Raw genomic sequence first — 12,028 nt, 5'->3', positions numbered from 1 at the left:
CCCCCGCACACACCGGAACAGCGGGTGCGGGCTCGCGCCCCCAGCTCGGCCCCGACCCCGGGCTGTCACTGTCTGCCCTGCGATGTCGCGCCGGAAGCCGGCCCCTGGCGGCTCCGCTGCCGCTGGCCCAGCTCCTGCAAGGCAAGCAGTTTTAAGCAGATTCTTCCACGCTACGGGAAGCCTGAAATCCACCTCTTCCCCAACGGATGCGGCGGAGAAGACGGACCCTGACTCCGACTCTGCAGCGCCCCTCCCGTCCACTTTCCCGCCTCCGTCGCTGCCACACGTGGTGGGTTTCGTTCAGGACGCGGCTGGGTCATTGGGGAGAGGGGGCTGGGCAAGGTGGGCGGGGACGGTGCTTGTGGGTGGAGCGGGAGGAGGCGGGGCCCGTGAGAGAATCAGCCCCGAGGCGGTGCCAGAAGAGAAAGGGACGGGCTTCGGGAAAGTGAAGGCGGGGAAAGTGAAGGCGGGAAAGCGAAGGCGGGAAAGCCAATCCTCCATCCTAAGTGTAATTCAAAGATTGTAGTTTCCCCTTGGGGGGATTTGAGGCCAAGATCACACAGTTTTGTAATGATGAACTAGAGACTGGAAGTCTTTCTGATGAGGTTAGGGGCCTGTGGGCAAAGGATACAACTTTAACCTTTATCTTCCCACCCTTCTCAAGCCCCGCTGAAATTTGAAGAGGAGCTTTATTTTATTTGTATGGATTCTGTTAGGCGACGAGACAAAAACTGCCTTTAAATTTCTGGTTTTTAAGGCTACAAAAGCATTGTTCACCATTTCAATCCACTGCTGGTAAATACAGTCATATTGTGTAGTTCCCCAGTGACTACATCCTTTGTAGTTCATATAGTAAAGTCTGTTATACAGTTAGGGTGGATAAAGTTTCTTAAGACAGTACAGTTGTGATGGTTAGTCATTTGATCCTTCCTGTTGCTTGCCACCCTTCAACTGAGTTAATAAATAGTTGTGTGTGGGTCCTTGCCCCCTCGCCACAGGGAAAAGCCTAGTACGGTATTTCTCTAACTGAGGATGTTGAAAGGGTTTGCAGATTGGTGTTTAGCCATCCTATAAGTTTTAATGTGGGTGACAGGTTGGCTGCTTCAAAACCTTTTTTCCTTAATTTATATTTCTTCTATAGAGTGATTGCTGCTTTCCTGTTTTTGTTTTTTGACCATAGTCTACATTTTCATGAATTCACCAAGATTTTATTTTATAGCCACCGTTTTGAGGATATTTATTTGGTAACTTAAGTTTTTGACGGGCTTCCTGCCAACAAATATTCATAATCTTATGGCTTCTTAAAGGGGTAAACAGAAAACATAAATTACAGTTAACATCTCCAAAATGATGATGTTCTTTTTATTGTCTAATTTCACCTTTTATAAATATTTTTTTTCTTAAAGGTATTTTATTTAACATATGCAAATAGGGTAATTCAAGTTGATTGTAAAGAAAGGTGGCAGTCTTGGTTTTAATTAATTATAGCAGGGTTGGAGATGCTGAGGCTTGTGACCTGCCAGTCTCCACCTTAATTTTGATGTTGGTAAAAACCTTCATCTGTAGGTCTTTTCAGAGCTCAGCATCCATATTTCTAGGAAGGGTGAATGCTAGGACCTCACTGTCATTCAGAAGTAAGGTTTAAATTATTTTGCATGCATCAGATTTTGAGATCAGAGGTTAACACATCATTTTCTAACCCTCCTGATACAGGTTGCAGAAACTGACAGAAGTAAAAAGAGACCACTAGAGAATGATGGGCCCTTTAAAAAGAAAGCAAAGAAAGTCCAAGAAAAGGATGGACAGAGTGATTCAGTAATGTCTAGAAACTCTGGTGAGTTCTGTGGCAATGATTTTTCATTCTCTCCAGTCATGGCTCTGATATTCTTAGATTATCCAGAGAACAGAGGAAGGTATGGGAGAGTAGTGCCATTTTTTTCCTTTGTGTAAAAGGCCTCTATTGTGCTTGAGTGGAGAGGCCCCTCCAGAAGTGGTGGTGGTGTGTGTAGGAGGTTGGGGGAGAGGAGGTAAGATCTGGAGTTTTGCAATTTGGCTGTAGTTGCCCAGTTTTCTGTTTTATTCCCACTAGCTAATTTTTGTCCTGATTATTAAGGTGAAACGTATTTATTGTAAAAATTTCAAGCAATACAGAAATGTGTCAGGTAGACAGTGAAAGACCCCATAATCCCTCCCTTTCATTGAGGCCTACCGCTAATGTTGGGGGGGGGGTACTGTATATTTCAGGGATTTTTATTTACACACATATAGACTCACAAATTAGTTAATATTTTATAAGTTATTCTATATATACTATTTTGCAACTATATTTTCCACTTAGCTGAACATTTTGAATAGTTTTCAATGTCAGGATGTAGATCTACCCTGTCCATTTTTTTGGGTAAATTTTTGTTTACTTAAGTAAGTTTCAGGTGTACAGTTCAACAGTAAGACATATATATTTTGCATTGTGTGTTCATAGCCCATAGTTAGATTTCTTTCTGTCACCACATGTTTGACCCCTTTTATCCCATCTACCTTCTCCCTCCACCCCTATCCACTGGTAACCTCTATTTTTTTTTTTTTTTTTTTTTTAGTATGGAGCTGAAAGGTTTTGGATAAAACCATCATTTCTGAGCTCCTAGATTTCTAGAGGTGGTGTTGGATATATAGATGGTTTAGCGGAGTTTTCTCTAGTTTTTGGCTTTAGGGAATTTGTGATAAGGGGATACAGAAAATGCTTTTTTTCTTCATTATTTCCATACTCGAACTGGTGTAAGCCTTTCTGAACTGACAGCAGCTCAGAAACGAAGCTTCATGATGGAATCTTCCTTGGCAGTGGTGGGAGTAAGGCCATGAAGGAAGGTGAGGAAGAGGGCTTGAAAGTAAGCCTTCAAGGGGTCTCACCACCCAAAGTCCTTGTCCTTAGGTTCACATTGCTCCAGACCTGGCCAAATGAACTCTGAAATTTGTGGAAATAGGCCAGAGACATGTAAGTTTTTGAAACATGAACTTTACAGTTTATGTAAAAAAGTAACGGGAAGAATAGAGAGGGGCGTCCACCAGCCAGAGGAGTCGCTGGCTACTTCACCTTAGTTTTTAACATGTCAGTTTTAGATATTCTTTCTTTGCATGAATACAATCCCAAGATTTGCACCCCACCCCCATCCTGGGAAAGTATTTTTGTAACCATTGGAGAGAAGTCCTTTCATAATTTACAAACTTAAAGTATACTTTTGAAGAGTGATTCAAATATACATTTGAAAGGAGAAGAGTAACAGTACTGAGGGCGAATATGTACATTTGAAGAGATTCAAATATACATTTTTCTATCTATGAGATTAACAGGAGACAAGATACAGTATATATCCAAAAAGAGGTTTAACTATAAATATGAACAGTTTTAAACTTTTTTAAATGAACAAAACACAACTCTTGCCCTCAGATTGTTTTTGCTTTAAAAGGAAAGGTAAGAGATAATAAGTGCAGTCCCATTTCCTTATATTTAGTAGTAGCTAAATTATAGTATTGGTCTAAAGGGTAAAATAATATATTCTGGCATATAGTAAATATCTAGTAAATGATAGTTTCCCTTCTATGGATTCCTTGCTTATAAATAACTACAGACTCCGATAAGTGCTATAGAGAGATATGACCTTGTTATAGGAGTACAGAGAAAGAAAAGCTGGGGAATTGGAGAATTTTATGGGAAAAGTAGTGTTGAAATGGGTCTTGACCAATGAGTATAATTTCAACATGGAAATTGGGGGCAGGGGTGTTCTAGAAAGGAAGACTGGCATGAGCAAAACTGTGGAAGCAGGAAAACAGATATATCTGGGGTGGTGATCTGGTTTCCTTGGTTCACCCTGGTGTCAGTATCTTTAAGTTTTTCCCAGTCCAGAGTCTTCCCAGCTCTGCCTAGAGGACAGAGAACTGTGCTCTGGGAGCTGGTGAGGAGTGGCTCATTTTCTCATTATGTGGTAAGCCTATATTCCCATTAGTATTCTTCTGGCTTAGGCATAGTACTGCGCCTTAGCTGTGCCTGTTCTGTCTTTTTACGGAATATCTCTAGCCCTCTGCTGATGTGGAGAAAGGACAGATGTCTTTGAGTGTTGAGCGGGATAGAGGTCTAGGGATCAAATTGCTCTGAAATAATTCTCTTTATTTAGAAGATCCCTTAATTCCATTTTCAGAAGTACTGGTACCCTAATTCCTGAGCCTTTAAAGCATTTCGTGTCATTAATAGGATTGGTTCTTGGTTTTTTCAACTACTGACTTAGGATTTTGCTTTCAGGTATGCTAAATTGGTAATTGCTCATTCATTTTTCCTTCTAGCTTCAGATATTATTACTTCTTTTTCTTTCTGCCCTTATGGACTTATATCTAAAAAGAGAGAGAGAAAAAAAGGGTAAGGAGTTTCAGGACTAAGAGAAATTAGATGTATGTTTGTTTCAACATACCATCCATAACCTACACCCAGTGTTTCTTTATTCCCTTGTTAGGTTGATCCCTTTAGTGAGAAGCTCTCTCTTTAAAAAGCTTATGCTGGTTATGAATTGATATAACAAGACAAAATACTATATTGTATTTTCTTCTGATTTGCTAACTAAGAGCCACAGAAAAGTCTGAGGACCAAGATTGTCTTAAAGTCTCTGGAAAAGTTGAAAGAATTCTACTGCGATTCTGCCCTTCCTCAAAATAGAGTCCAGAGAGAGCCTCTTCAGGAGGGATTTGCAGTTTTGCCAAAATGTACTGTTTTTGACGACATCAGTCTTCTGCGTGCAAAGAATGCAATTTCTTCTGAAGATTCCAAATCTCAAACTAGTCAAAAGGTATGTTAACAGTTATATAAATGAATATCCATCTACCCAGAATAGTGTTAGGTTCTGTGGGTCATGGTTCCCATACTTGGCTGATCATCTGAATTAGTTGAAGGAGCTTTTACTTTTTATTTTATTTTGAAATCCCTGGAGATGCTGATTTACTATGTATTAGGGAGGGATGAATTGATTTGTATTAAGACAAAACAAAGCAAAGCCTCAGGTGATTCTGATGTACAGCCTGGGTCAGGAGCCATTGACTTTCAGAGATTCTTTGTTGATAATTAATACAAGCACAGTTTCTTCTAGTCCTCCTAAAAGTTTCTATGATTAGCCTGGACAGTCACCATAGGCAGTGCATGATGAGATGTTTTTAGTTCAAAACTTGGTTAATAAGAAGTAAATTCAAAGGTAGATCAAATGAATATGGGCTCTTCTACTGTTTTGTGATTTCTTAATGTTTTTCATCATCACAAATTTGGGGAATTTAGCTCTTGCTCCATCATTGAAATCTATAATTTGGAATAGTGGTTTTCAGCCACTATTAAATTATAATCTCTGGAGAACTTAAAAATATACTGATAGCAAGAACTTTTCCTTAGAATCATATTTAATTGGTTTTCAGTAAGAATTGGGCCTGGATATTGTTTAAAAGCTCTCATTTTAATAAATAGTCATGATTGAGAACAATTGAATTAGAGAAATAGTCTTTGCATTTTTTCAAGTAATTTAAATCTAATGAAAGCTATAGATTCTTTCCTTAGCAAATTACCAAGCTAAGATCTACTGACTTATCCTAGGTTATCAGAAAAAAAAGGAATTTTGGTTCCTATTTTTGATCTCTTTTAATACTTAGAAGCAGTTAACCAGAGTGTAGTGGTCATAAAGTATAGAGGCCAAAAGTTTGCCTTTTAAAGCTCACAATTTATTATTTGGAGGATTTACTCTAGGGCCTCATAAAAGCCTATTTACTATTACTTTATGCATAGAATGACCAATTTGGCATTCTGATTCACAGAAAATTAGAAGTAACCAGTTAGAAGGGACATCTAGAAATAGTACATGGATATAGTTACAAATGATAGATTTAATGGTATGGAAAGATACAGATGAATGGTAAGAAGATACTAAATAAACTTAATTCCCAGTGGTCTGGGACCATTAGTGTGGGTCAACAACCCCATAAGTCTTGATAGGTCTTGAAATTCCCATTTTATTCTGATTACCTTGAGTTGTCAAGACAAAGTTAAATTAAATTCAGAATGCTATCTCTGGGAATATGAAAGAGTATACTATATCTGAGAAGTAATTTTACCCAAATGATGAAAAAAAATGTTGCTTGATACTCAAGTATTCAAATTGGTGTATATGTGCATACAACTATTTCCTTGATGCCTACTCTGATTACATGTAAGAATAAGTAAAAACTTTTTTCCCCTAAGAACTATATATTTTTAAGTATTAAGTTTTCCAATATGTATTATTCTTGGATTTTACATAAAAGTCATGGAAACGAAATAGAAAATCCCCATCAAAATTAAAAGCAAACACTTGGTCCCATCTGATATATTGACACGCTTTTCCTTGCCACACCTCCATACCTTACTGTCGTGTTGTTGCTGATCTTCATAGGTTTTCTGAGCTACACTTTCAGATTGCGTCTCTACCTGCTGTCCCAGCTAGGCTGAATTTTTAAACATTTAGCAACTGTAAAGTACGCGTTATTGGGTTTTCTCTTGGACTGGAGTTACCCCTTCTGGGCCATGTAGGACATTTCTCTTTCTCTTTTTTCTTCCCATGTTGGTTACTAGTTTTTTAGGCCATATTTTTAATTCCATGGGGAGCTGGTAAATTTTTTAGGTTTTGGCAGTGACATAGTAACAATTAATTAAAAGTTGGAATTATCCTACAAATTTGTCTCATTTTATCTTTTGTATAAATGAGTCTTATAAGCAAGGAATTTACTGTAAGCTGTGAATTGGAATTAATTATAGTTTTTATACAGGAAAGTAAGGATAGTAGGAATGCTAATGTTGAAAATGCTTTATGCTTTCCCAAAACTATAATTGTTGTTCTTTCTTGAATAAAGATTTGTGGAATATGCAATCTTTTAGACTGTACTTGGATATGTAAAATACAGCAACTTAAGCTGCTAGCATGCTGGCATGCTAGTTGAAAGTGATTCTGCCTTACTGCTAGATCATGCATGCTTACTTTTTGTGCCTTACTTTTTGTGGGAATAAATAATGAAAAGAAAAATGTTAATTACAGTTAATTTGCTAAAATTAAATGTAAAAGGAATAAATAAAACATTAAAATTTTCAGGTTTTCAAATTTTTCTTTAATAATTATACAGTAGTTTAGTTTGGTTCATATTTGTTTTGTCTTTTACTTTGAAAAAATTTCAAGTCTACAAAAAAATTTGTGTTAATATACTATGTATTCCTGTAAACCTTTTGCTTACATTCCTCAATTGTTACTTTGTGCCAAATTTGCAGTCTCTCTCTCTCTCTGGGAACTATTATTATAATTAGTATTTCTTAAACTATAAAAATCTTTTGGTTGCCAGAACAGGACACATTCTGATCTCAGTGATTTTGGATCATCACATGGAAGTTATGAAAACTTAAAGAAAATTTCTGATTCTAAACCATCTAACAAAAGGACCAAAAGCATCTATACACCATTAGAATCACAATACATAGAAATGAAGCAGCAGCAAAAAGATGCAATTTTGTGTGTGGAATGTGGTTATAAGTATAGATTCTTTGGGGAAGATGCAGAGGTAAGTTGTTATTTCATTTCTGACCTTATGAAAAGAAAAAATGAATGTAATCAATTACCCTTTGAAAATACTGTCATTTAAAGTAAAAACTAAAAGTAAACGCTAACAAACTTGGTGGGCGCTAGACTTGTGGGGGAGGAGGTGAGGGGTCCCTGCTGGAATGTCGATGCTTATTTTCTGTGGTGTTAGCTCAGCGCCTTTCACCCATCAAAGTTGATTGGATTAATCATTTAGTGAACCATATTCATATAAGTATCTCTGTTTCCTAATGAAGACCAAAGCAAGAAAAATAATTTGAGATGTAAGTAAGTTCCTCTGCTTATCCTAAATTTATGAATTTTCGGAGCCAGGAACATTCTTAAGTCTTAGTGGAAGAGCACATTAACTCTCCCAGCCACTGACAAAAGTCTTAGGTTGGGTTTGTGTTTAATTTGGGTATTTGATATAGGCCTAAATTAAGACGGATAGAAGTGAATTTGAGCATTTAAGGACAAGCTTAGGGCAAGAATGGCCAATAACGCTTTATTGGAGTCCCAGACGACTGTGATGATTCCATAGTTTTAGGCCTCGTTGGATTTCATCATCCAAGAGTGACGAGGTGGCACATCTGATGCCTCATGGATGAGAAGTGAAGACTTGGTCAACCTCTTTTCCTTCAGTTTCTGAAATCCTGTTGTGGCAGGAAAATGGTGTTCTCTAGTTCAGCCGGCATTATGCTGTGTTCTGTGTTAGGAACTTAGACTTTGAAACAGCCTGTTTCCTGAGGACAGGAACCACTATGTGGTTGGCATCCTGTAGGTGAAATGGTGAAAAGGAATGCTGCTCTTTCCACTTCTCTCCAGGTCAAATACAAAGGTAGTCTTGACTACAGTAAAGGCAGATGTTTCCTGCCTTGCAGTGATGAACTAATACAGTTCAGAAATGAGTGGGATGGAATTTGAGAGTCTTAGAATGAGAGTTCCATGGCGCTAGTGAGCCACCTTGAGCTATAGTGCTTTCTTAGAAGACAGGGAGTCAGGCAATACTGCCTGGTTTTGCATTCCTATCACTCTCTCATCATGAATTAGCTAACTGGACCAGGGGGTTCTCTCCTCACTTCCTCAAAGATGCCCTTTATTCAGGTAATTTATATATACATAGCCAGTAGCTACTCCTAATTTTCAGTTATTTGCATGTGCTATGTAACAAATTCTTACTTTATTACAGTTTCATGCTCTCTGAATTGTATAGTCCTTGTTCAGGAAAAGGTCAGCCCTTTAAAGTTTTGATAGAGTTAAAGAAGACTTGTTGTATTTTTCTGAGTTGTTTGTAGATACAGATGTTGGCCCCAAAGTTAGGCCATGGAAACTGCCAAAAATAGATTAAATCTTAGGTTTTTACACAGGGAATGAATTTTAAACTTTTTATTGACATATATACAAATAGAGAAGGGCACAAATCCTAAGTGTATATACCTTGATGAATTTTTAACAAAGCGAACAAACACTACACAAGGGATCTTGAATATAAGTTTATTGATATTCTCTTTTTTATTATTTTAGATTGCAGCCCGGGAGCTCAATATTTATTGCCATTTAGATCACAACTTTATGACAGCAAGCATACCTGCTCACAGACTGTTTGTTCACGTACGCCGCCTTGTGGCTAAGGGATATAAGGTCAGTTTTGACTTCTCTTCCAGAGAATGAAAACATGCTTTTTAAGGTGGTAGGCTCTAATCGATTTTGGAATTTGGCGTTTTAGAGAAATGAGTATGTTATAAGTATCAGAATTATATCTTCGTTAGATATTTAGGGTGAATTTTTAAAAAAAACTGCGGTAAATGTTTCAGAATTAACCTTTTAAAATCTCAAAACGTTTTTTAAAAAAAATTTCTGTCATATTAGTATTTAATTTTTCTTTCTTTTTTCAAAGGTAGGAGTTGTGAAGCAAACTGAAACAGCAGCATTAAAGGCCATTGGAGACAACAAAAGTTCACTCTTTTCCCGGAAATTGACTGCTCTTTATACGAAATCTACACTTATTGGAGAAGATATCTTTTTGAAAAGGAATGTTTTTCTTAAATTTCACAAGCATTTGTTTTAAATAACATTCTTTAAAAACTGTTTTTTGAATGGATAACTTCTTAATGAGATGAGGTGGAATGGTTACTTTGACCTTTGATTAGTGTAGTACTAAAGAGGGAAGGGTTACTAATGGCAAGAAGGAAGCATTTTTAAAATTCCATAGTAAAAGGAAAGTTCATCATACTTTAAGCACAAGAAAAAAGAGAGCCTGATAAAAGATGATGGCAGCTTTGTAACTAAGTACCTAACCACTGCCGAGACCTATGTGGGCAGTGGTTAGGTCCTTAGGGCTTATAAGCTCCTCCAGGTCTTTCTAAGACAAGACCTAAAAAGTAACTTTTTAACTTCAAAATGAGAAAAAACTACAAAGTTAACACACAGTTAACTTCTTATAAAATAGTTGTCTGGCATCTTCATTAATTGTTAGCTTCATAAAAATTGTATTATTTTTCAAAAATGGAATATAAATGAAGCTTTCTCACTTTCTAAGAATCCTCAGTGTGCACAGTGATTAACCCCACATTTATGTTCATTCATAAATTCATTGGGTTACTTGAAGCAAAATGATTTCAAAAGCCAGGTCATAAAATTCTGTCAATTTATTAAAACCAAATATTTATATATAAAATGAAATAAAAATGCATTTTAAAATATGTACTATGGGATGAGATCAGGTCTCTTGGAATAAAGAGCTGTAGGGATAAGATCTTAAATAATACTGTGCGAAAGTAATATTTCTGTTAGTTTATTACAAAACTGCTTTTTTAGAGACATGCTTAGCTTTTACCCAAATTAGACTATTCTGTTCCATTAATGTCATGATTAGGGAACACTTATCACTAACGTGGACCCCACACCATTAATAGCTCGGTAAGAAACTGGTAATGTTATTGTTTCTTTTGCCTGAACTAGAGTCTCTTATTCAAAGCCTACTCCTAAAATAGTATTCCTCTCAGCTTCTCTTTTGCTTCGGCTATAGCTCGGCTGATGCCCAAAGTAGATGTTCCCAGACTGACTTTATCCAAAATCAGCCTCGATCTTTGAGAATTTAATTAATGGGCTCACTACACACACACACACATATGCACGCACGCACGCATGCACGCACACCCGGTTTTTGTTTTTTTCTCACATCTTAAATTATTATTTTTTTTTTTTGCTGTTTCTGAGAGCTGTTAGGCACTTTAAAGGAAGGAAGTAATTTACACTGATTTAGTGTATTCATGCTTTGACTTATGGGATTAAACAGGGAATTCTTAAGGATTCAGGTCTCAGTCATCCAAGGGTGTAAGGGTAAAGAGGGTTAACATTTGGTTTACATAAGGTCTGAGGTGTTCTCTTAGGCCCTTTAGAAGTGAGAAGATAGTTGTCTGTCCTCTTGAGCCTTATAACTTAGGGACTATGGTGCGTGTAACTATGATCAGAATCAGAAGAACGAATGCTGTGTGGCAGATCTTTTCTTAGAGCAAAAATGCCTGGAAAAATAAGCCATTTTAAAGGAGAAATCAGTTAATGAGCATGTGACATATATTTTTCTTTAATAATGATTACATGTGAATCCTTTAGTCAAGTTGGATGATGCTGTAAATGTTGATGAGGTAATGACTGATACTTCTACCAGCTATCTTCTGTGTATCTGTGAAAATAAGGAGAATCTTAAGGACCAAAAAAAGGGGAACATTTTCATTGGAATTGTGGTAAGTACTTCGTAGATGAAGAACAAATGATAGTTGTTCATGGTATCTTGAAATAATGAGCAGTTGTGGATGGTTTTTAATGAGGATATCTGATGAAGTGTGCCTTCAAATACTTATACTAGAAAACAAGGGTTTTCCTCATAAGTTTGTGTTAAAACACTAGTTCTGATTTTCTCATATGGCTACTTGGTACTCCAGATAGTTTCTGCCCAATTCTAGGAGTCTAGGGTTGAAGATAGACATAGTGACAGGCATGGGTGTGGACCATATACAGATAGAAGAATAAAACACCAAGCCAAAACATGCATGGATAGCAAAGTGTTTCTTAAGTTACCTCTAGGTATTTAAAATTAAATGATTATGGGGTTGTGTATAGATTTGGAGCAAAGGATAGTTGAGGGAAGATGATAAGCCAATATAAAACTTCATATTTAATTAATATTATGAATATTTACAATCAGTCTTCCAGATATATGTAATTCGTGAATCATAGTTTTATTAATCTTGCCTTCTGACAATTTGTGAATAAATTTGCCCATTTATAGACCTACCTGGACTCTGCTGAACATCTTAGATTTTTTCCAACCCTTCAGAAGTGTTAGACTCCTTTGTTCTTTTGTAGGTTAAGCAAAAGAAGGACTCCTTGCCTAAGTGATAACTAAT

At 36.9% G+C, this 12,028-nt stretch overlaps 1 protein-coding gene across 1 annotated transcript in view; it reads left to right on the top strand.

The window, feature by feature from the left end:
* The first annotated feature begins 1 nt into the window (after position 1).
* Positions 2 to 12,028, top strand: part of MSH3 (mutS homolog 3) — a 124,844-nt gene continuing 112,817 nt past the window's right edge. The window contains exons 1-7 of the mRNA XM_016123442.2: positions 2 to 289; positions 1,714 to 1,834; positions 4,609 to 4,829; positions 7,387 to 7,602; positions 9,144 to 9,260; positions 9,517 to 9,634; positions 11,220 to 11,365. Coding sequence (XP_015978928.2) covers positions 83 to 289; positions 1,714 to 1,834; positions 4,609 to 4,829; positions 7,387 to 7,602; positions 9,144 to 9,260; positions 9,517 to 9,634; positions 11,220 to 11,365 — 1,146 coding nt within the window. The 5' untranslated portion in view covers positions 2 to 82. The remainder of the gene's footprint in view (positions 290 to 1,713; positions 1,835 to 4,608; positions 4,830 to 7,386; positions 7,603 to 9,143; positions 9,261 to 9,516; positions 9,635 to 11,219; positions 11,366 to 12,028) is intronic.

This window comes from Rousettus aegyptiacus, unplaced genomic scaffold (assembly GCF_014176215.1).
Source record: "Rousettus aegyptiacus isolate mRouAeg1 unplaced genomic scaffold, mRouAeg1.p scaffold_m13_p_8, whole genome shotgun sequence".
In the NCBI taxonomy this organism is placed as follows: domain Eukaryota; kingdom Metazoa; phylum Chordata; class Mammalia; order Chiroptera; family Pteropodidae; genus Rousettus; species Rousettus aegyptiacus.
Note: the sequence above shows the minus strand (reverse complement) of the source record. Positions and strands in the feature narration are given on the sequence as shown.